General features: G+C 33.7%; 1 protein-coding gene and 1 pseudogene across 1 annotated transcript in view; one reads left to right on the top strand and one right to left on the bottom strand.

Moving 5' to 3' along the window:
• Positions 1-26,508, bottom strand: part of MORC1 (MORC family CW-type zinc finger 1) — a 157,153-nt gene that overhangs the window by 99,843 nt on the left and 30,802 nt on the right. Inside the window, exons 9-12 of the mRNA XM_011355579.2 lie at positions 14,739-14,864; positions 4,383-4,462; positions 3,609-3,682; positions 1,438-1,502 (exon numbers count right to left, since the gene is read on the bottom strand). Of these exons, the coding sequence (XP_011353881.1) occupies positions 1,438-1,502; positions 3,609-3,682; positions 4,383-4,462; positions 14,739-14,864 (345 nt within the window). The remainder of the gene's footprint in view (positions 1-1,437; positions 1,503-3,608; positions 3,683-4,382; positions 4,463-14,738; positions 14,865-26,508) is intronic.
• Positions 7,929-8,048, top strand: LOC111736963 (annotated as a pseudogene).

The following is a 26,508-nucleotide window of genomic DNA, read 5'->3' as shown; positions in this document are numbered from 1 at the left end:
TGTGGAATCTAAAGAACAAAATCAACAACAACAACAAAAGCAGAAATAAACTATAGATACAGAAAATATTTTGAGGACTACTAGATGGGAGTGGGATGGAGGGCTCAAAAAAAAAAAAGGCAAATGGATTAAGAGGTACAAATGGATTGTTGCAGAATAGACATGGAGATATAGAGTATAGCATGGGGAAGATGGTTAATAATGTTGTAATAAATATGTAAGGGGAAGAGGAGTACTAGATTTAGTGGGATGATTGCAAGTTATGTGGAGCTCTGATCACTATGCTGTACAACTGAAAATGGTATATTATTGTACGCCAACTATAATTGAAAAAAACTCATTGAATTGTACAATGTAAATACAAGCAACTAATTGTCTATTTTATTTCAATAAAGATAGAAAAAAAGTGTCTACTCAATAATTAGATCCCCACTCTTTAACAAAAAAGTACTATGTAAGGACTCCCTAAACAAGATGTTATAGGATATGACATAATCACTCTCTGATATTAAGTGGCATACTGATTATCCTCATTTTTTTTTAAGAAAATCATTTTGCTATTAAAATAAGTTCACATCAAATGGTATTATTATTAATAAAATATAGGTTGGTTAAATTTCATGCATACCATTGTGATTTCTCATCAACCAGCTTTCTTTTTGAAAACTTTTAAAGAGGCTTTTGCTTTTTAACAAATATTTCTATGAAATTTACTCAATATTTATCTTAATAAATGCATAATTAACATTTCAAATTTGTTCTGAGGAAAATGATGGTTATATAACACTTAATGGTCCAAATTTGTTTTGAGGAAAATGATGGTTATATAACACTTAATACTGCCCTAAAACATTGTTTCTCAAAGTTATTGCAGTTTTCAAAGTCTGATCTTACTTGACCAGTAATTATTTTCAGTTTAACTTGTTTAACAGCTGAGCTGGAGAGCAAGTCAACCTTACAAATGTAAAGAATGATATTGCAATACAGGCTTGCTGTTTTTATTTTAGCTATATAAGTGACAAATTTACTTGAAACATTTTCTATCTTAAGTTTTAATCAGTACAAGAAGACAGAAAAACTGGGACCAACTCTCCAGGGTTTAAATGGCAAAGGACACAGGGAAAGTTAAGTTGTCAGCTAAACCCTTGGGCAGTTCACTTCTTCATCCAATCAGACACTGAACTAATTTTTCGCTCTGTATTCAGAAGTTTTAACATTATGTAAACATATGTGTACTTGAAAATATGTATTTTATAACTACAGTGATTACATTGGTTGGGTAATTTTGATCATATAATGTTTAGTATCATACATAAGATGTCATAGGCTGAGAAAAAGAAATTGTCACAATAACCACCAAATCTGCCTACTCAGAAATCATATTTTGTTTTAGTATAGCGTAGAGGATTCTGTCAAACAGAAAATCTTATATCTTACCTCCGTTTCTCTTTAAGAATCTTATGCTTTGCTTCCACATCTTCCACAGCTTTCTGTAATACATCCTGGAGAAGTACATTTGGTTAGGACAGAATACTATACCATTGAATTAACGAAAGCTGAGCTTATATTATCCTATTATACAAATGTTTCGCAACAGTAACAGTGATAGGTCACATTGCCTAATGCAATTCTACCACAGTAGATAATAAATACTTGATAAATAACTAAGTTCCAATAGCTAAGAAGCCAAACTAAATCCTAGCACACAGTTCATTTCTTGCACAAATTCCGACATCCTCTCTGCCTTTCAGAAAAAGAGCCACTGCTTCCTGTAGTGTTACAATGTTTTCACATAAACGTGGTGAAGGCTTGGGGAAGTCATTGAGTGTACCTAGACCCTGGCTATTGTCTGTGAGAACAGAAAATGCTGAATCATGTGATCAATCACTAAGGCTTCTTTCAGTAAATAAATTATAATTTCAAAACAATGTGTCAGTAGTCCAAAGAGTCTCCTTTATATCAAGTTGCAGACACCCCTAACTCATACTTTCTAAACTTTCCCTTAGTGATATCCCATCCGTAGGCTTTCTACCTTTCAGAATGCAATACCATTCTCCTCTACCTTTATTCTCTTTTAATTTACTACATTGGCTCATTCACTACCCTATCTCTAGTATGTTCCAACCAGGCAGAAAAAAAAAAAAAGATAATGCATTATTATTTCACAAATAAAAACAGACTTTTAACATGTTCCATATACCTGATGTGCAAAATGGGCATCTCATTTGATGGGTATACCACTGACTGAACATGATTTTCACTGACTTTAAAATAAAAGAAAGTCATAAATGGTTGGTAAGTATTTCACTTCAAACTCAACCACTCAACTGCCAAGAGAAATTTAAGAGGTGAAAAGCCAAGGTCATTCTGTTTTGCTCCCCTCTCTGTGTTACAGAAACCAGTACGCATCAGAGAAAGAGAAAACTGGTCAAAGACTTCCCTGCCCTTCCTGTCACTGCACTCAGAACATAGAGCAGAGAGGCAACGAGGGTAACAGGTTAAGGCAAGAAGAAAGTAAGGTCCTGACCTATTAGAAAGAGTCTGTTTCACTTATCTCTCAAATACATAAAGCCAAGGATACTGATTACTTAGAGACAAAATTTTAAAAGCTTAAACTTTAAATCAGTAGCAAGGTAGGTCTACCTTTAACTTAAAAAAATAAGTGAGAAGAAGAAAGAAAAAAAATAAGTGAAAAGAAAAAAAGTAAGAGAATTTTGGGAAAGTCATGGATAGCTTTGGAACACTACCATGAGCTAACCTTTGATTTCATCCCCTATTCATGGCCGTTATGTTCTTGAATATTTAAGAGCAAATTACATAAAACATTCATATATTGAGTCTGCAGAAGAGAATAAAAGAAAAGGTGAAGTGAAGCATTTTTTTTCTCCAAATACTTACTTATCCCTTTGTATACAAGCAAATATGTTGTGTTATGATTAACCATAGTAGAAAGCTTCGTATCATATTTTTGGTAAAAGTTAGCAAACTTACATGTCCTGCAACAATACTCTTTTCCTCTTAGTCATCATGCATTATAATTAATAATTTTTTAAACCTATCTTACTCATAGGTATATTGCAAAAATTACAGAGAATGTTTATGAACTATGTGGAGAACCTCATAAGAAAAGAGCTTTGCAGACTGAAAGCATTGTTATTAATATTCATAATTACAGCATATAATTCTCAACACTAGAAAGAAAGATTGCTTATTAATCTTCTCCTTGCTGTCCCCATTTATTTAGGTCCACAGGGAGCTATAATATGAAAAAATATTTTCAAAGAGACTTGATAGGCTAGTTTTTTCTGCTAACTTTTCACTATTTTCTCCTTTTCCTTTTTTTTCACTTTAAAGAGATGAGTTGTAATTCTCTTCTCCACTGTTCCAAATTCGCCCCATGTTTTTTTCATCTTTACACTGTCTCGGGCTTCCCCCAGTTGCTGAGTTTCCTTTCCCTTCTCTGCACTCATCTGTTCTGTTTACCTGTGTTAAAAATCTGGCTTGTCTGCTTTTACGAGTTTAGGGAGTAAATGATAAGAGACAACCATGTACAGGAAAAAGCAAATGACAATGTTTGCCATTTAAGAAGCCAACTCTGTATGTCATACCTTGGTAGAAGAAGACAAGGAAGATCTGTCAGGCTGGTTTACTTTGATTTGTGCTTCTTTCAATATAAGTTCAGCTAGAAGCAGAAGCAAGATAACTATAATGCCATAAAATTATTTTAAGCAATTTTAAGTGATATATATGTGTGTGTATGTATACACATATGTGTGTATAGATAGATAGAAAGACAGCCATAAAAAGTGAGAAAGACTTATAGAAAATCCTATATTCTTTTCATAGCTTATACATTCCAAGTCTAGGTAGCCATACCAGACTTTCTCTTAGGCATGGCGATTTAAAGGGCATAAACATATACATACAAATTTAAAAGTCATGGCTGAATGGCTGATGGAAAACTCTCTAAAATCCATAAAATTAATGGATGCAGAGCTACTCCTTACTCCTAGAGCACTGGGAAAGGATGACTCTGCCCTTGCTGTGGGAGTGAACACAGAACATTCTTTCTTAAAGTAAATGCAACGCTAGTCTCCAAAATGATCTAACTCAGCATCAATGACAACAAGGGTTTATAAAAGATGTCAATCCAGTTCCAAGTGTGTACTTAGAATTTGGATCTTACTTAGAATAAATAACATTATAACTAGAGATGAGATGAGAAAAATGTGTTATGTAGTTCTTTAGAAGTAGGAACTACATTTGATGAATTGTGGTCATTCTTACGATGCCTAGAGCAGTGTATATCTCAGAGTAAGTACACAATTCATGTTTGTAGTATGAATAAACGATAGTGAGGTAGGCCATAGGTAATTACATACCCATCTTCACTGCTTCTTCTGCCTTTTTAACTTCATTTTTAAATGTTCCTTTAAAAGAAGATGTGACATACAGATACTTTCTGAAAAAAGAAAGAACATAAGTCAGATTATCATTTTAAAGTATAAAAGAATAATCTTTAAAAAAAGATAAACCCCAGAGATACATAATTATTAAGATTCATAGAGTAAGTTACACCTAGCTGATAAATCAGAAAGCTTTATACCTAAGAAGAAATTCCTTACCTTTTAATAAAACTTGACAATTTTGCTTTTATAAGAGAACTTCAGAAGAGAGAGAAGAAAATCTCTGCCCACACAAATGTTCATGTACACACATAAAATAGGATAGTTTTCTTAAAAAGAAAAATTTCTATGCAACTGTTCCATTATCAAAGTTTTGGTTCATATACGTAATCTCCTATCCAGACCATCACTGAGACGGGATAAACTGCTTCTCCCAGTCTTCGGTTATAGCTAACTGAATGCTCAGAAACACACATTATTATCATTTTAAACCACTAAAACATATTTTCTACTTTATCACCATTGCTTTAGTTCAAGCAAAGGTACTCTAGGTCAAAGAATAGAAAAAAAAATGTGTACATATATCCATAAACTCAAAATGAGCAAAGTGCAGGAGAGAAAAGCTCTGTAGAACAGAGGTTCTCTGAATGGAATTGAAACTATGTGTACCTGTTATAGAGGATTCCTGGAACCCAGGATTTTAAACGTTGATTTAAGTCATCACAGGGAGAAAACTTCCAGATCAATGTTTGGTTTGAGAATACTCAAATCTTTGGTACACCTCATTCTATAACTTTTGCTTCACGTCTCTATTATAGACTCAGGAGCTCACCATTCTCTGAAATCTTCAAGTTTAGAAAGGTATCACATTTTTAGCGAGAGGTAGGTGACCTGTAGGTCATCTCTGGAAGCCAAAAATGTCTTAAGACATGTAAAAAGGGGTGTCTGCTCAAGCAGAAGGGAGAATCTAAATCTATATGCTCCAAAGAGTCTATGCCAGGGATAGGCAACAACAGATGGGCTAGCAGCTTGTTTTGGTACAGCTTAAAATCTAAGAATGTTTTCTGCAATTTAAAAAAAATTATAAAAAATATATGTAAAGAAAAAATAAGAATATGCAAAAGAGACTGAATGTAGCCAGATATTTACTATCAGGCCCTTTACAGAAAAGGTTTGCCAACCCCTGGAATCTATGCTAATAGTAATGGCTCTTAAATGATAGCTTGATCTAATATTGCCTTGACATGTTCTGACTTTTAAACAATGTACACAGGAATGCAAATTCTTCATTCTATAAACTGGGCACACATAATTTAAATGTTTCTTGGATGGAGTCTGTTTATAGTTTGTTTAAAACTCTCTTCCATTTTCTCGACAGAAGTAATACAGACATACTCAAGACGGAACACCTTTGTGATTGAGCATTAATTGCTGGACTGCCTGGAGCCCATTTGTCTTGGTAAAGGTCTAGGTGTGCTCCTTCATACTAGTGTAATCCTGGGAAAACTACTCATTTTCCATGATTCCATTTCTTTATCTATAAGGAAATTATATCTGGATCATAACAACAGTATCTACCTCACAAGGTTGTTATGAGAATTAAAGATGTCAGTGCAGCTAAGAACAATGCTGGTTTGGAGTGAGTACTTAAAATGTGTTATTATCATCACATATTAAGTACTTACTCTCTCGATGTGTGTTTAGAGGAAAAAACTGTGATAGAAATGAGGAAATGAAATGAGTAGCCAGATAAATCTCTTTTCTTTTAAGAATCTGAATGATTTGTAAAAGTTTTCCCAGTTACCTACATGAAAAGGCTTAATGTTAAAAAGCAACTAAAAGTCAATAAAAAAACTAAGTCATCCTATATTAGTCTACTTCGAGGTTTAATGAATAATTCAAGTTATAATAACTAACTCTGTGTCTTTATTGCTAACTTTAATGTTCATTTTCCCATAAGCTTATACAGTTAACCATGGAAAAGGAACACCCATAAAAATCTAAGGTAAACTAATTCAGTTTGTTTCTTGATTTTCTTTTATACTGAACATAAGTCTTATAAGTCATAGTCTAGATATGTTCCAAATTAGTCTTTATTATACTTAGACAACAGCAAAATTTAAGTTTTAAAAAGTAGAAAGCATTTGGTCTTATGTACTGGAATTATCACTTGTTTTTTTTTTAAATCACATATTGATTACATAATTAATCTGTCTTGAATCATTTATTTTAAAGCAAATCTTTTTTAAAATTCAAAATAAAATCAAGGATAAACTGAACAATGAAGAAATCCTTCAAACATGATATGAACTAAATATTCTCAAACATTTTTACAGACTGTGTTTACAACCATATGAAAGTACAGGTGGAATAAAGGTGCCAACTCTGCATTAGTGCTTAATTTTAAACAATAAAGAACAAAAATGGTGTTATCTTTGTAGTCCGCATCATTGAGATAACCTGTCCCAGATGACCTGCACATGTCAGATGATCTGCATATCTTTCCAATTTAAATTTTACGATTGTTCATAACAATTATAGAAAGCTAAGAAATATATACACTTTTATAAATCCAGTGTAATGAATCTCCCCATTCTCATAAAGAAAGCCTCCATCAGCCTGACACCTCTATTGTTTTTCTACTCGTGGATTCTTGAATACAAAAATGCCTTTGAGCGCCAGAGTCACATATTCACTGGAGAAAAGGAAGAGAATCCACCCACTCTGTCTGATCCTCAGTCCTTGTAACTAAAGGACAAGAGAATGGTGCCCCTCTAGGACTGCGGCTCCAGTTCCTTAGTGGCTAGAATTTTTTCTAAACCCAACTCTGCTAAATTTGGTATTTACTTTACTTCTGCTTTTAGGCTGCAACCTCTGCTTCCAGATTATTTCTGTCTTCTCTTTAAACTCTGCCATGTCTACATTTTAAGTCTTTACTCTTCCTCACTCACTTTACCTTCTACCTCCTTTTCTTCCATCAGTGAAACTACAACGAAATATTTTGCTTATACATACTTTCTATATAAAATAATTTATTCAATATTTTCTTCTATAAGAGCTCAAAAAACATAAGATCAGTGAAAAGTATTGAAGGAAATGAAAATTTAAACAATGTAAAATTTTTCCTCCTTAGAATGGTAAAAATGAAAAAGAAAATACTGTTAATAGCAAGTACGGATTTGGAACCAGACAAAAGGGCCCTCAATGTAAGAATAAATTAGTTTCTAGTTCTTGGAAGGTAAATTAACAGCACTCATAAAAATTAATGGTATACCTATCTTCTGACCCAGAAATTTACTTCTATAATATGTCCTATAAAAATAATCACATATAAGCATAAATTTACAGATGTCCAATGATGTCCAAGCATTTGCTTAGCATAACAATAAAAACCCTTTAAACTCTAACTATACGTCAATAAAAAAATAGTTAAATAAACCATAGAGTACTATATAATATATTTAACAATGACAGAGAAAGATCTCCAAGACGTAATTTTTATAAATGAAAAGAACATTGTGAGTCTACGGCCATATCACCCTGAACACAACCCGATCTCGTCTAATCTCGGAAGCTAAGCAGGGTCAGGCCTGGTTAGCACTTGGATGGGAGACCACCTAGGAATATTGAGTGCTGCAGGCATTAAAAAACAAAGAAAGAAAAGAACATTGCATATAATTTTACGTTTTAAAGAACTCTGTGTGTGTGTGTGTGTGTGTGTGTGTGTGTGTGCGCGCGCGCGCGCGCGCAGTAGACAATCAAGAAGAGTTTTTATAAAACTCCTAGCAGAGGTCCCTTTTGGGGAAATCACGAATTGCTAGAGCACATACTGTAATAACAAGTAGTAAAAGAGGCTTTTAGTTATTTGATTTTTTCCCAATATCTAACTTGGTATTATCTGAATGTTTATTAATTTTACAATTTTAAGAGCAAAATAGAACTCCCCCTCAAGAGAAATAAAAATATGAAAAAAGCTGAGTAATTTTGAAGGTTTTATGTTGCAGGAGTACAGCATAATACAGCATTTCAAGTGACCGTTTTGATCAGAAACACCTGCAGAAATTTAAACTTTCATTGGCATTTAACATTCAGACTTACAAAATTTGTTCAAAGCACTTTGGCTAATTTCAAATATAATATTTAAACTTTTTAGTTGAAAAAAGACTACAATTAAAGAAAAACTTTTGTGAACTTTTATTTATGCAGAAAAAATTATCCCACAGTTATGAATCATAAGTATATTGCAGTGTTCACAATCATGATTATTTTCTTTTTAAAATTATCATTTTACCTGATTTTGTCATATTGTAAAATAGTTACAGTCCTTAATTATTCATTAAAACATGTAATGAGGCATGATCGAGAATTTTCCTGCTAGTGTAATGTTGATAGTTAGACCTGGAGGTCAAATAGACGCCTCAGACTCGGTCTGTCCAGAGCAAGTAGAGAGAACTCCCCTATCATTTCTAAGTTTTTGCTCAGGAAAAAAATTTAGAAGGCTTTCATGACTCCTCATTTTCTCTTCGCTCCACATCCAATCCATCAGCAGGCCTTGCAGGTTCTATTTTTACAATGTATCTATAATTTGAACACTTCTCATCACCTCCACAACTACCACTCTAGCTCAAGCCACAATGATTTCTCACCTAGAATGCAGTAATGTTAGCCTACCTAATCTCTTTTTCTCCCTTTTTGCTCCATAAAGTAAATTCTTCACTCAGCTGCCAGAGTAATCTTTTAAAAACGTAAATTAAGTACTGTCACTTCTCTCAAAAATCTCTACATTCTCAATATAACCACCTCTTCTTGCCATATTGCTCAAGTTCCTACGAAATTTATCCAATCTACCTCATCTCTTCCCAATTACTGTACTCTAGCTATATTACTATTTTCACCTTGATTTTACACTTACTCTCTTCTCTTCTCGGAAACATCTTTCCATAAAATTATTGCATGACTCATGGTGGTATCCACCCAACTAGATGTCCCCTAATGGTTCTTACCTCCCAGTATTCATACGTTTGTGTAACGATCTCTCACATTAAATCCAGGTTGGCCTCTATGGCCAAAATAATATGGTGGAAGTGATGGTATGTAATTTTTTGAGGTTAAGTTCTATAAAATTGCAATTTCTACTTTGTTCTCTTGAATTGGTGGAAGCCAGTCTCTGTGCCATGAAAATGCTCAGGTAGTCCTGTGCAGTAGCCCTTGTAGAGAGGAACCAACCTGCCATCCATAAGTCAATTGTCTTGGAAATGTGTCCTCTAGCTCCCATCAAAACATAAGCAACCCTAACCAAAAATCTCTCAGCAAATTCACGAGAGATCCCAAAACAAAAGCACCAAATAGAGCCGCTCTCAAATTTCTGACTTTGAGAGAGAATATATAGTTACCATTAAGCCACTAAATTGTGGGGTGATTTGTTATGCAGGGACAGAGCCCACAGTCACAGATAATACATTCACTCTCTCAGTATTTATTCAGTTCTCTGCTCGAAAGTTACTTGTTTAGAAGTAACTTCTTTCCTTGATTTCATCTCTAAAATTGTCATCCAACCCTCCCACCCATGTGTCTCTATTTACTACCTACTTTGATTTTTTTCATCACACTTAGAAATTACCTTTTTTTAACTTATCGTCTGTCCCCCACTAGAATGCAAGCTTCATGAGGGCAGGCATTTTTTGTTGTTGCTTGTGCTCAATCCTAAATTCCCATAAGATTCCCTCGCACAAAGCGATCATTCCATCCACTTGTTATTATTCATTTGTACGGTGACAACTACTGTTTATTTAAAATCACATCAGGAACTGTGCTGCACATTTTTATGTTTAAAATAAAACATATTTAAAAAAATTTTTCAATTACAGTTGACATTCAATATTATTTTATTTTAGTTTCAGCTGTACAGCATAGTGGTTTAGACATTTATAAAATATTTGAAGTGATTCCCTCAAATAGTCTAGTAGCCATCTGGCACTACATATAGTTATTCAATATTATTGACTATATTCTCTATGTTGTACTTTTTATCCTCTCGACTATTTCTTAACTACCAATTTGTACTTCTTAATCTGGCAAACACTTTTTTCTCCTCCATACCTATGAGTCTATTTCTAAAATAAAAAATACTTTTGTTTTATTCCTCACAAAAACCCTAAGGGGCAGAAGAATTCCTAATACACAATAGACAGGTATCAGGCTTAAGTTAATTGCCAAAGATCCAGACTAGTAAGTGGTGAAATATGACAAAATCGAAATGCTGATCCAAATTTTGCTTTCAACTACTACCCTGTATTGAAAGATGAAATATTTTAAGATTACACAAATTTATGAAGAAATACATAATATGCATAGTTTATAGAAGAGCCAGTTTTAAAGCATTATTAGTCTATCTCGGTGGGTGGCATGTGAGAGGGTGCGGAGCATCCCTAAGAAATGAAAAGACTGTCCCAGGCGCACAGTGTTGCAGAGTATTCAACAGCCAATCATAAATTCAGTGTCTCTAAATAAGTTAAGGATTGTGATGCTCCGATGAAAGCAGCGTGGCTCCAATTCCATACCATCTGGGCTCCTTTCAGTCTTATGGGTCTATGGCAAAAAAGTGTTAATGAAGAATTGTGATCTTTAAATAAACACTTTGGCTCTGTCTACCTTAAAGAGCTTTCAAAGGTGACTGTTTTACTTCCATCTTTAATCCTAATGTGCAGAAATTTAAGGTCTGTATAAATCTAAAATCTATTTCTTTACTAAAGTTCAAGAATTCAAAGCCTAAGATCAGTAATGTCTGTTGACTAAGATCTAGTAACATAGCCATATATTAACTTGTCTGTATTATATAGATACACAATATGTAAGACTCCAAGAATTACAAACTTATAAAATCTTTAGGTTGAAAGAGACTTTAGAAATCACTTAGCTGAAATTCTTCTCAAAGTAATAAAGCCTTTAACAATCTAGACTCTTCCAAGGGCACATTTGTCCTCATTTTGGATGGGAGGGCCTTCCACTGCTGAAGAGCATGAACTTACCTTAATCTCATGCCACACTCATGCCCTCCCTGAGTTACTATACCTCAGGCCACGTATGTCTGGGGAAACTAAATGTGCCATCCTAGACACACTAGACATTAAGTCTGGAAACTGGGCCAGAGACGAACTGGTCTTCAACCAAAAGAAGCTATGTGAGTAATCGAACCCCTCTGATGTGTCTTGTCCTCAAATTCTGTCTAATAGAAAAGTTTTAAATTTGATGGTGGAAAATCCATTCTCAGAGGAACAAGTGCTAGGTATACTTAGCAAAGACATCTCAGTAGAACCCAGATGTATCTTGAGCAACACTGGGCTGTTGTTTCAGTTCTCCAAAACATCTTATTCATGGAAAAACTGAGTCAAAGGTGACAGTGAGGTGGCTGTGATGGCTCCCTGCTACTTGACTTCTCTGAATATCCTTATACTAAACACCAATGGAAAAGGTAATCCGTTTCTCTTTTCCTTGCAAAAATATCCTAACATTCCCATGCTGAGCTTGCTCTGTCTTCTACTTCTAGCTAGCCATTGAAATTCTTCCTTCTGGAATACCAACTATCATATATCAGCCTTTCACACTTTCCCTCAGGTCCTAAATCTTCTCTCTTCCATGGAATGATGCTCAATTCCACAATGACCCCCTTCTAGTTCATATAGTTAATTTCTTGTGAGTTGGTGAATCCACATCCCTTTTAAAGCATCCCCATATGAACATAGCCCCCAAGACATGATGTAAGCAGGATATGGTTTGTTGGTGCTATTGCCATTTTATTCAACTCACATTTTTAGCAACCCTGTCACACTATCAGCTTATACTAAGCATGTGGTGAATTAACACATTTGGCTTCTTTTTTTCATGTAAAACACTATCAAGTTTATATTTACACAATAGAATTTTTAATCTAAATTTAGGTCCACACACTATCTATATTACATTTATCTTTTGGACTTCGACACTGACTTCTTTCTGTTATGCCTTATATAAAATATTCCTCCTAGTTCAGGGTCAACCATGAATTCAAACATGATTGTTTTTTTATCTGAGTTTCTAATAAAAATACTGAACAGAATATGGTCAAGGAAGGAAACCAATGACATGGCACCAAAAATTCCTCTCTAGTTCTCTTCTGAACTTATTAGAGACATTAAAGTAGCTAAAGCAATTTTAAGTCTACCACATCATTAAAATCTAGTCCTTTTTTTCTGTTTGCTAAAAAAACGAAAATAACTGACTCTGAAGTTAGTCACGTGTTCTTATAGATACTTCAAGGTTCATTTCTAGAAGTTTATTGCAGCCCAAGTGGCCAATGCACAGAGTTCTAATCACTTTTTAATCCTTTTAAATGCCTTGTCAATAGGGCTGTTCCTAGCTCTTAATTTGTTCTGATGCAGCCAGTAGAGCTATAGTGCCTTTTAGAAGAGAAATAAAGGTTATCCCACTAGTGGTGAGATAACTTGGAGGGAACTTGTAATATTTCCTACACAAAACTTTTGCCACCAGAGAACCTGTGAGGGAAATTATATGCTACAATATGGCAAATGAAGAGAGAAGTAAGCCTGAGGGATAAACCGTGAAAGATTAAATCTGTCATACCGTAAATACAAAGTATCAGATTTAACAGTTTATCAGAGCCCCATATGAAACTTGGTAAAGATTCAAGCCTCTTTAAATAATTTATGAAACAAAATTAACATTTACATTATATCTACTTCCTGGTAATATGTATCTAAGAATATCACTTTGGAAAGTAAATTAAAAAACATACTAGAATGGGAAACAGCCTTCACTTGATATAAGTAATTTAGGTAAATGACATTCAATTTACCATAATTCCCTCAGAAAATAGAGATGAATCCACATTTTCTAACATCGTGAACCATTTTTTTATCCCAACTCACTAACAGAAGAATAATCTCATTTGAAAAGATCAGCTATACTGATTGATCCACAAGACCCTTGATACTTCCCAGAAGAATGAGACTGATGAATAAGAAGCATCACATTGCTATTAATTAGGGAACAAACAGGCATATTTATAGAGAAAATCTCAGGCTTGATATACTTCATTTTTCAAAATATAATTTGCAGTATCATTTATAACATTTATAAGAATGATTGCAGGCCCCAAGATAGCAACTACTTTTTTCATGAAAATAAGACAACACAACAAATGTAGGTCTACTATAAAAAGTTAGTGTGGTATACGGAAGGAGCATGGAATTTGAATTGGTAAAGAATTTGAAGCCAGAAGATTTGAGCCCTTATCCTGTTGTGACATTTCCTTATCTCTAAAATGGTGATGGTAAAACATAACCTCATTGCAAAAATCAGACAAAATATTGCATGTAAAAAGGTTGACATATAGACAATGTACAAGTATTAAATGGTTCTCCCAGTAGATATTAAGCTTCTCAAAACTAGAACGAATTTTTTTATCTTTTTTATGCTTTGTACCTAGCACAACCTTAAGCTCTCAAAAGTCTTTGATAAATGATTGGTGGATTAATGAATGGCCACTTAGAAATGCACCCCCCCACAAAGAATGATTGTTCTGATTGCATGTATAGTTGGTCAAGATAAGCTTTATAATATACAAATCTCAGTTTTAAAAAAGTTTATGCTGGTACAAACTTCCAGGTATAAAATAACTAAGTTATGAGGATATAATGTATAGCATAGTAACTACAGTCAAATTGCATATTTGAAAGTTGCTAATAGAGTAGTTCTTAAAAGTTCTCATCAAAAGAAAAAAATTTTATAAGTATGTATGGTGACAAATGTTAACCAGATTTATTGTTGTAATAAATATTATGCTAAAATATAAAAGATAAATAAAATATAAATGAACCAAATGTGTATTGAAATAAATCTGTTCATTCTATACATAACTACATATACACACATATAACTGCATGATTTTGTTCACTCAGTTCAAATATACTGAGTGAACAAAAAATATAGGCAGACTGTGATTTTTTTTAATGGATCCTATCATAGGCAATGCATCTAAGATTCACTAAAATTAAAAAACAGATTCTTACTTGGGGTGATTATCTAAGAGAGTTCAATGCAGTGTTTTGCTATTATGACCAAAGAATTGTTACACTTGATTACTCTTTAGCAAACCTTCCACAATGCAATTTGAATTTTATTTACAATAGTAAAAATCTTACTATCAAATTGTAAAATATTACTATTGAATTGTAAAAATCTTACTACCAAATCACTTGGATAATTCTGAGGAGGAGGGCATACTGATTTTATAAATAAAAACTCTATGAAGATAATTGAAGGAAGATGAGCTACCTGGGTCTGTAGAGGCAATAACATAGGTGTTTTGTTTTAACTCTTTTGGCCTGAATGAATATTCTCATCCAAGGGTCAAAATACAAAACAGATGTGTAGGCTCTGAATGACCATCTCTCTGGAAATCTAGAATAGAAAACAGCAAAGCCGCAATGTAAATGATGCAATAACCATGTCTTTGAGAAGAAAAAAATCAGACTATCAGGTTATGATAGTTACTACTAACAATTTCAGGAAAATTTCTTCTAAACCTAAGGACATAACAAACACCAGCAAATTGCACAGCACTCACATTCTTCATTAAGCAGGCCTCTAAATATAAGGGCCTACATGGATAACTTACACTTTGATTAGAACTGAACTTTTGTTAGCGATTAACTGATTCAAAGTAGAGTTACATTAGCAATAAAAAACATACTTTCCATTAAAGCTATTGGTCCAGAAAGACAAAACCAAGTCAAATGAACAAAACATTCAGCAGTGCAAACCAAACAAAAAGAATCTAGGCCTGCATAAATAAAAAACATTTCCATAAAATTATTGCAACCAGAGAAATATAATAAAATTTTCATTTTCTTTGAAAATTCTGAACAAGAAACCTAAGACTTCATTCTGTAAGTGCAATAAGTATCAAAATAAGTGTTTATGGCCAGCTAAGGGAATCTTATGATGTCATAAGTGAAAGAAAGGAGAAAAGAGAACAACATAGGATGGAAAGGCAATAAAACAGGAGCCGAAATGACGTAAATAGCCACTGAAGAAAATTACCCTGTGAAACTGCACGTTATCAGGAAATCACAATTGCTGAATACTAACAGCTCCAGGGACCTTCTATATTAAAGTTCATTTATGAACTGTAAATTCTCTCCAATTAGACAAGAAATAAAGATGAAAACCAAGCCTAGCCATGCTTAAGAAGTAGCATGCATTATCTGATGAGTCTCAGAAAAGGCTACTATGAAGGGCTACAAGGCCAAATAGAAAGCAGAGGCCAGTAAACCCATCATTCTTACAACCCAACCTTAGTCCAGAGGGAGACAAAGATGATAGGAAAGAATAATATAACTTGTCCAAGGAGTACTGCCCAGTGAGGTCACACCACTACTAGTTACTTCATAAGAAAGAACAGAGCTCCAAGGAATTTACAAAAATGAAGATGAAATCTATAACAAATCCAAGGATTTCCTGGTTGGCTATAAGCTCCTTCAGGCAGGATCTGAAGTTCATTAAAAAGTCAGAAATTTCTTTGACTTGTTTAAAAATAAATCATTTGAAAGTAAGCCTTAAGAAGAAGTTCTCAATATAAATTATAAAAAAGTATGTAGTCCATGGCAATGATTCCATAAATACTAATGAATTTTTAATGTGATAAGTGAGGCTGTCTGCATTAGGATGCAGTGTGTCAACAACAGTGTGGTTGACTTTAGTACATCAGGAGCTGCACAATCAAGTAAGTCCTTACCTGGTAAAAGATAAAAAGAGTCACCTTGGGACACTATAAACATTCTAAGGACCCTTGCCATTATTGAAATGCTTTCCAGAGCTCCTGATTTGATATTGCCCTTAAAACTAGTAGCTCTTTCTTTTGACTCTCCAGAAAGCAAACACATTTCTGTCATTTGAAGGTAAAAGTCAAAAGTTTAAGAATTTGAGAAACACAGTTGGAACTCAAAGTGAGTTAGACAAGTTTTGATTTTAAAAAATATACAAATACAAAATAAGGATACTAATACTTTCATCTTGTGATAGGTCATTTTTTTTTTTTTACTCATTTAATAAATACTTACAGGTGAATATTTATAGCATGTGTATTGGGGATTGTCAAGACTTCTGTGTTAGGAGATTCGCTGGCAGGTTTCATAGGACTTAACATATAATTGTACTCATAACTAAGATTTATCACAGAAGTGTAGTAAGGATATACAGAGGGTCATAAGGGGACAAGATAGGTGGAGTCTCAAAGGTTTCATGTGTAGCTTTCCTATGTTCTCTCCCTCTCATGATGGGTCGCACAAAGCACACTCTTCCTCCAGCTATGAAAATGCAGGAACGTGTGTGTTATATTTCTGCCTAGGAAGCTCTAGACATTGTCATTGGGGCTGGTCACATACTCACCCTCTGCCTACTATGTATCAAAATTCCAGTCTCAAAGGAAAGTAGGTTTTTAGCATAAACCATATTGTAGTCTAGACACAATGAGTCACTTTTTTCTGTTAGATAAAGTTTTATATCATTATAGGAAACTGTTTATCAGCCAAGTTCCCAGAAGTCAGTCAAGGACCAACCCTGCAAGTAAGATTTACTGTGGATAGAAGCCTTCTATGTTAACCCTTTTCTACACGCATACCTACTTTGAAAGTTCTTACTGATTTGTGACAAACAGAATGGCAATACTTCTTATGTTACTGTGATATCTGTGATAAAAGGACAAAGAAATTTAAATATAAAACCTATATATGAAATAGGTCACCCAATGTAACTTTCAAATTCCAATATATGATGCAGCAGATCCTTTATGATCTGGTCTCTACTTAACTCTTCACCCTTGTCTCTTGCCAGCTTTAGTCATTTAGGATTCTAGCCATGTAGGACCACTCTTAGTTCTTCAGATATGGGGCCATGCTTTCTGCAACCCAAGCCTTGGCACATTCAATTTCTTGGCCATTTTTGGTTAGCCCCTTTTCACTCAGAGGAATATAAGTTGCAGTCTCACTTCCTCTTGAAGGCTTCCCTCACTCCCTACGATTGGGTAAATCACTCTCTTCTGGTGCTCCCCTTCTTCTGTACCTCCCCAGCATAGTACTATACATTTAGTGGTGTCATTTTACTTATCTGTGTCCTTATCAGGCTATAAATTCCATGAGGCTAGCATCCTCATCAATTAATATTTGTTGAATAAATGTTAATTATTCAGTACTTCCTTGGTTTAATTTTGGATGAACAACAGGGAGTTTCTTAGTAAGAAACACTTTTTAATGATTGACTATCTTCAATGATGATGTTATCAGTCTTTATAAATAAAGTCATTTGCTCAGGAAAGTGAGATACAAATGTACTAAGTAATCAGCGTATCTTTGGAAGATCTAAGAAAAAAAAGATACTGTTATTCTCCATCCATCAGGAACTGCTTCACATCTTCAAGATGTGTTCTCTTGTTTTCTCTTAAATGTCATTTTTCTGTCTTAAATTTTGCCAGAAGAGTTCCTATCTCTATCTTTGTTTATATCTTTCTCTCTTATTTTCTATTTATTTGGTTACAATAAACTGAAGAAAGAGAGAGAGCAAACTCCTAAACACACACACACACATGCACACTATCACCATCAGAAACATACAGAGTCACATGATAAGCATGGGGAAAGAAGAAAATATTTCAAGGCAGAAACTGGCTTGATAGTCCGTAGACTATAACAGGAAGAGATGGAGATGCTTTTTGTCACCTGCTCAGCAATGGGTGTTCTTAAAAAGTCTCTACTTCACCTCCAACTATGGTAGTGGCCTCTGTGTGCCCTCTTTCTTCTCCTAATCTATCCACATTGTTCTGCTACTGTTTTAAGTGTCATTCCATATGTGGCATATCATGAGTGAACTGGTGTGCTGAGGTCAGCAAACTGTGTTAAGGACAGGAGGAGAGCCAGAAGAAGGGGTCCTATACTCAAGATCATTATCTCCTTGATCTACCAATTCAGATTCTTTGTGGCTAGAGTTTGAAAATGTGAATTTTTTAAAGCTACACAGGTGATTCCTTTAACTCTGCCAGTTTTGAGAACCGCTACCAGTAGACCTAGTGGACAGGGCAATATGTATGGCAGGTTGCCTAAAAGAGGAGAGCAGAACAGTCTCTTACAGGTAGGTGTGCAGACCCAGGACAACATCTACATTTATCTACAATGGGCACACAGACAAGAGTCTCCCATCCAGTCCAAACTCTGAGCTACTTTTATAAGGTCTATGGTTAAAAAAATGACTTCTAAATTCCAGGCACTAGACTAAACTAGACCCTTTTTTGAAATATCTTGGAAGTGCCATATTTTTATTCATGAAAATATTATATATTATTACAAAAATTGTTTTTGAAATTTATTGTTAACGCCCCTACAAAATCTCTGAAGATTTCTTGAAGTCAAAATTAACAAGGCCTGTATTATCTCAAATATAAATTTTAACTAGTTTAAATTCTGAACTATGAAGGGGCTAACCAAATTTAATCTTAAAGTAGATTATACATAAGAGAAATGTGAACTCAAAAAGGTAATTTAAAAGAAAAGTTGTAAGCTTTGCAAAGTAATGAAAGTACTTGTCATAACCACAGTGTGACAAGCAGCACATAATAACAATTTGAAGCTGTAACTCTTGATGTGTTCCCAGCCAGCAGTTAAGATATAAACTGGAGACATATGGAAGGCTGCCCAATGACTGCCAATTTAGAAACATAGTGGTAACGTGGCACCTGATTTCAAAACATTACTTAGCACAAAATTTCAATTCCATATTATATCATCACTTGCAGAGTTGGGTTTTTCGAAGGATTTCTCCAGCCACCTGAGATCTTTTACCATCATGATTCCAGGGACATAACAGGCCCCTCTGGTGACAGGTAATTCAACGACATGCCTTTTTTTTTTTTAAACTAGAATCTGTGCTTTCTTCCATTTTCTTATAAATTTCAGAATGTATACTATTGATAATGTTAAAAAAAATAAGTCATTGAAAACAACATGCACTTGGGACCAGGTGAAATGGTGACGTGGTCTTGATGCTCAGAAAGACAATCAGAAAAAATGCTATAGGAGTGATCAAGCTTTCAGTTTAGAACTCAGAAGAGATTTCAAAGGTAACAGAAGTGCTTAAAAATTTCTAAAATCTCCCTCTCTCACCCTAATAAAAATCCTATATAATTTTCACAGATGGAGGACAGTGGAACCCACTACTGAGAATGCCAGCACCTTCCAATGAAAGTATTTGCAATATCCTTGGTAAATTACCTAGACGTTTGCACTCAATCCAATTTATTGAATTCAATTTATTTGTTGTGTGCTATGTACCAGACACTGAGTTAGTTTCCAGAGCGCTATAATAAGTGTTAGAAAGAAGTGTTGTATGGAAAAATAGGATGGAGGGAAATAAAATGCCCTGAGAACTTCCTTCCATGTGCCAGGTATTGTGACTATTCTATTTCTATAGCGTTCATATTAAGTAGATGATGATGTTATAGACTCATTTTATAGATGAGAACGCTGAAGTCCAGAGACTATAAATAACTTATCGCTAAAATGAAAGCTCTTCCAACAGAATCCAAGCCACTTAAGGGCAGAGATATTTATTAGTTTTGTTCCCTGATATATTCCCAAGTCTTAAAACAGGGTATGACACTCAAAAATTGGATGAATGTAAAACGAACAATCAGACAGCTAGCTACTATTTAATCAGATAGTTACTAAGTGAAAGAACCAGGATTTGAAGCTAGTTCTAAGGCAATTACAAAGTCCACTTTTTCTGTAAAGTACCACTTTGCCTGCCTTTAAGGTTGACTGGTTTGCAGCACAGCTCTGCAATGTAACGTAGAGGGGTGAGAATTATAAGATAGCTTCAGGTAGCAGGCAGCCCCACTGCACACAGACCCTACCTGTATATAAGCCTGAGGTTTTGGTCCCTTCAACTTACACCACAGATAGAATCAAAGACACAGACAGAATCAGGCTGTAGGCTAAGAACACATATCAGTATTTTGCTGAAATCCGAAGAAGAATAGTAAGGAGGCCTGTGTGCCTAGTAAGGAGTGAGAGAAGAGGAAGGGAGGTCAGAGAAAGAATTAGAAAGCTATATTATGCAAGATTCTGCAGAACATTGTAAAGACTGGTTCTTTCTCTGAGTGAAATGGAGAATGTTTTGTAGATAGTTTTTAAAAGACTGCTCTGGCTGCTACAAAGAGGCAAGGGTGGAATCGTTTTAGAGGGCAAAGCATGGAAGCAAGGAGACTAGTGGACCAGTGGGAGGGCTACTGCAATAATCCAGGTGGGACATGATGGTGGCTTGGACCAGCATCATAGCAGTAGAAGATACAAGAAGTAGTTGAGTCTGAATCTATTTAAAGATAGATCTCATATGAAATAAACAAGTTAGAAGTGCCCTCCAATTGCTGAGTATGCAGAAGTATAAAAAGACAAGTCCATAGATGGACATATTGTGGGAATTGTTAAAGGTTAAATAAAAATAAAAAAACCCTAAAAGCTATCCAAGGTAAAAATGTGTAATTTATAAAAGTTCAGTAATCATATCTGTATCAGACTTCTCATTAACAACACAGATTCGGGAAGTCAAATAAGCAATAAATTCTGAGGGAAATTATTTTTGAGACATTTCTTTATCTATTTACACAAATACAGAGGTGGAAGCAAAAAATAAAGACACATTTAAAGATACAAAACCTTCAAAAGTTTACTTCTAAAAGACTCTGAAATATAATCCAGCAAATGAGCCAATAGATAAATAGAGATGATATGGAAAACAGAGTGGTAAGCAAAGAAAATAATAAACCTTATAATTTAGTCTAAAAAATTATTTATGTAGGGTGTGATAAAATATTGTAAAATATTGTAAATAAATCCTAGGTAAAAAAAAAATCAAAAAAATGGAACTTGCAAGAAAGAAAAATAAAAGCATACTAAGAATTTGACTTATTGTTAAGATTATATAGAAACTGATTAACTTTACACTTTTAAGAAAATTTCAAGTTTAGATATGTTTATTTAAAATGTAAAGACACTATATGAAGGTATATAAGAGGACAAATAATTTTCAAAGTATTGAAATGAAAAATATAAAACACCTTGTTTGAAAAAAGAAAAATCACAACCAATCTCGCAAAGGGAGGGAAAGGAAAAATAAAGCAGAGCAAAATAAACAAAAACCAAATGAGCACAAACAGTGACCAAAGAAAAAAATATAAAACATAAAAGAAGGCAGAGTTAAGTTAAACTATAGCAGATGTCACAATAAATGTGAACTAGGTAAATTTCCTATTAAAATATAGAAGCACTTAGACTGAGTCAAAAATCTAGTTATGTGCCATTTATAAAAGACAAACCAAAATCAAAACAGCACTACTGAAAATAAAACAGTATCAAAATATATAGTGATAAAAATTAACCAAAAGAAAGCAAATATGGGTTAATATTAGATAAAATGGAAACAAAATTATTAGAAAGTGTTAACTGAAACAGAAGGATACTTTATGTTAATAAAAGGTTCATTTAAACAAAATGATATATGTGACCCAAATGTAACAACTCAGAATCATATACAACAAAAACTAGCAGAAATACAAGGAACATGGACATAGCCATAGATACTGTAAGACAGTCTAATGTACTGCTCTCAGCAACTGAGGAATCAAGGAGAAAAAGAAAGATATAGATGATTTAAATAATTTAATCAAAAGATTACTGTAACAAAACCTATCCTTATCAGAGATTGTTTTTCCAATGTTTAAAACATTAAGCCACAAGAAAATTCACAACAGATTTCAAAGAGTGGATTTAACACGGGCTACATTTTCTGATCACTCGTCCCGGAAAAATAATAAAAGATATAGAACAATAATAAAAGGATATTTGAACCCCCCTCCCAAAAAAACCTATGTACTTACAGATTTTTAAAATACCCTTTAAAACTAATTCTTGAGTTGAAGAAAAAATTAAAATGGAATTCATAAACTATTCAAAAATAAGGAACACTGATAGTTTTAAATTTTGAAACCTGTAAGATATGGCCATAATGCAGAGGTTAACAAAGTCGTTTTTAAAAATAAGGTATAGCATTATTCAATAAAAGGAACCAGGGTTCTTTGGAGAAAGAGCTAATTGCAGTACTACAGCAGGGGAAGGAGAGGTATAATACGAACCTAAAATGTCTTATGGTGCCAAAAAGTACAAAGATGCTCAAAAATGATGGTAATATGTCAAAAGAACAGAAGAGCCAGCTTGAACAGGCTCACACTAGGACAAATCCAGGACAACTTTAGCTACAAAATTAATATTAATGGTAATGTAGTATAACTTTCAGAATAAAAAAATAAATAAATAACCCATACCATCTATAAAGAGAGGAAGAGGGAAAGGATGAATGATAATGCAGCTATGGTAAAATATCAACTTTTACAGAATCTGAGTAAAAAGTATATTGGAATTCTTCGTATTATCTTTGTAACCCTTCTGAAAAGTCTAAATTTCCAAAGAAAAGTTTTTTTAAAAAAAAGTTAAAAAAAAGAACAAGTTAAATCTAATATAAACTAACAAATAATGAAAAATCTAGATGATATATTTAAAAACTCAAGTTACATCTCAGACAAGAAAAAGCTAAAGGAGCTCATCAGCACCAAACCAGTATTAAAAGAAATGTTAGAGGGTTTTTAAGAAGAAAAAGAAGAAAAAAAATATGAATAATAAAATGGCAATAACTATGTACTTATCAATAATTACTTTAAATGTAAATAGATAAAATGCTCCAATCAAAAGACATAGGGTGGGGAATGGAGAAGAAAACAAAATCCTTACATGTGCTGTCTACAAGAAACCACTTCAGATTGAAAGGCGTACACAGACAAAAAGTAAAGAGATAGAAAAAGATATTTCATGAAAATGAAAATTTTTAAAAAGCTGGGGTAGCATTACTTATATCAAACAAAATAGACTTTAAAACAAAGGCTATAAAAGACAAAGAAGGATATTTCATATACAATAGCCAATATATGGAAGCAATCTAAGTGTCCAACATTAGACAATTGGATAAAGATGTGGTACATATGTAAATGGACTATTACTCGGCCATAAAAAGAATGAAATCTTACCATTTGTGACACCATGTATGGATCTAAAAAGTATTATGCTAAGTGAAATAAGTCAGAAGAGAAAAATAAACAGTATTTGATTTCACTTATAGGTGGAATCTAAAAAAAAAAAACAAAATAAATAAATGAACAATTGGAAACACCTAACAGAAACAGAGAACATAATGACAGTTGCCAGATGGGAGGGTGTTAGAGGGTTGGGTGAATGAGATGAAAGGATTAAGAAGTACAAACTGGTAGTTACAAAATAGTCATGGGGTTGTAAAGTACAGTAGAGGGAATAAAGATAATAATATTGTAATAAATATGTACGGTGCCAAGTGGATACTAGATTTATTGGGGGGATCACTTCACAAGTTATATAATTGTCTAACCACTATGCAGTACACTTGAAACTAATATAATATTGAATGTCAACTGTAATACAAAAAACAAAAAAAAAAACAAATGGCAAAACAGAAGAAAAACTCAAGTTGCAGAGTAACATCTATGGTAGGAGTACAGAGGTTGAGGGAACTGGAGTGGAGAATATTACACTTATTTGTGTGTTTATGAAGGTTTGAATAGTTTTCAATAAATCAATATATGTGTACTACTTGAAGCACCTCCCTTCATGCCCACTCCACCCTCTGCCCAAAGATTAATGCCCCTGGAATAGGTGCTGGACCACCAAGGAAATAGTAAGAGTGAGATACTAGAGAGAGTAAAAAAAAACTAATGCTTGGATCCAGGATTCAACGGCATCTCTTATATAAAATTTCAAAATCTAAATTATGAAATTATAATTCCTTACTAGTTTCCACATAAAGAATTCTATGTCCTATCAGTGAAATTTAAAACATCTTGATTATAGAATTGTAATTCCACACATGGCGTCTACATAAACTCTCTCTGTGTAAGGAACACTAAAGTAGAATTACAACCTTGTAGGTTTTGCAGATGCCAATTTATGCTACACACATAGCAGGTAATGATGGGTGCTGACTCATCTGAAAACCCTCCACCAGCCTGTCATTTCTATTTGCTCAATGCTACTGCACTCCAATGTAGGACCTTTGAAAATGATTCTAAATTTTAATCACCTGTGTGATTATAATTGAAGATTACTAACAGCTACTAGTAAGAAGAAGAGAATAAATTAACTCGATTTTGTTTTGCACAAATGGACTACTTCAAAGGGGAAAAATACAACTTGATGGGGAAAATAATTTGCGGAGGTTTGAGATATGGGACTTGGTCCAGAATTCCAAAAATTACCACAACATAAATTAATAAACAAGCATTGTCTAACTCCAGTCCTAAAGAAAATATCTTGTTTCCTGTTATGAATTCAACTTTTATTTTCTTTAATGTTCAGTATTCTCAGCCTTTTTTCCCACCTCTTTGTTCCAAACTCTTGATTTTCTTTAGATTTCTTACAGTTATTTTTCATGCCATCTTCTTCCCTTCCAGGGAACTTTGCCTAAGTTTAACATGACATATAATTCAACATGATTCTTTCCCGCTTTCTCCATAACACTCTGGAACCTACGTATAAGTCCCTGGCACTCTCCACTTACCACATTCACAGATTCAAATTCTGATTTAATATATCCCGCATTAAATGCAAACTCCTGCCTCATCTGCATTCTGAAATTCTGAGATGTCTGTTATCTATTTACACATTCTTTTAAATTTAAGTGAAAACAGGTTGTCTTTAGACAGATATTGCTAAAGCCCATGCCGCCATTGCCTGTGTGCCTGAATACCACTCCTGATTAAGTTTTCATGAGGTTATTGTCATCTAGAAACAAGGCCCTGCCAATGGTCCGATTACTACAGTTAGAGCTTCAACCCAAAGCAGAATGATGAAGAGTTTTGATTGCTATGTTTGGAACCAATACCAAATATTCACAAGAGCTAGACAAAAGTTCAGACTCTTTCACTCAGAAGTTTCCATCCTAAGAATCTATCTTAAGAAAATAATTAAAAAGAAAAAAAAAACATCTTTAAGAATATGTTTATTTCAACATTATCCATAAATAATGTGAAATGTTAGGACCAATGCCAGTATCCAAAAATACAGAAATAGTCATGTAAATTACCATGAATCAATTCAATGGATGATTATAAAGCCATTTATCAAGAAACCATTTATCATGAAATCAGACTTATCAAGACTACCTAATAACTTATAATAAAATTTAGAAACAAATCATAAATAGAAAAAATGAGAAATTGCACTTAAAACTAGAATAAAATAATACAAATCAATAATTTTGATATGTGAGTTATTTTCCTAAACATTTTTTATAATATTGTTTCACTCTTGATTTTACAATAAGCAAAATTAGAAGAAAATAAAAAATACCAGAAAACCTCTCCTCTGAGGCCAAACAAAAGCCTGAAAGCTTGAATTTTCCTATTCCTATGTAGAAAATTAAATTATTTTCAGAACCAGTAGGACCACCCCATCTAAGATAGAAGGTGAAAATAACATAGTTCCAATGTTTGAAAATTGTTTTGGATAGATGTAGAATCATGCCCAGTGGCTTTAAGGGGATACAGTAACCACAATAAAAAGAAATGGTAAAGAAGTTGTTACATTATAAACCACTTGTTCTTAAAACCAAAATGATGTCAACTGTATTTGACTAGAAGTTCAAATATCAGAAAGCATAAATGCAAAAAGTATCAGAAAAAAATGCACCTTGGACCAGATGTTTTCATTTAGCTCCAAGAGTTAATGAGTTTCCAGTCCCTGAGTGAAGAGGAATGGGATGTTAATGTCAGAATCCACTAACTTTTTAGAGAAGAAAACTCAGGTGGCATTACTCTCCATGGCCTGAGGAGGTGCTATTGCTGCCCCTTCTAGGCACCACCATGGTACTTGTATCGGAAGCCATGAAATGTCTAGCATTGTTAGTATAGAAATTATGTCTC

The sequence above is a fragment of the Pteropus vampyrus genome, unplaced genomic scaffold, assembly GCF_000151845.1.
Source record: "Pteropus vampyrus isolate Shadow unplaced genomic scaffold, Pvam_2.0 Scaffold1, whole genome shotgun sequence".
NCBI lineage: Eukaryota > Metazoa > Chordata > Mammalia > Chiroptera > Pteropodidae > Pteropus > Pteropus vampyrus.
The sequence above is the reverse complement of the archived record's forward strand: the minus strand, read 5'-3'. Positions and strand labels throughout refer to the sequence as shown.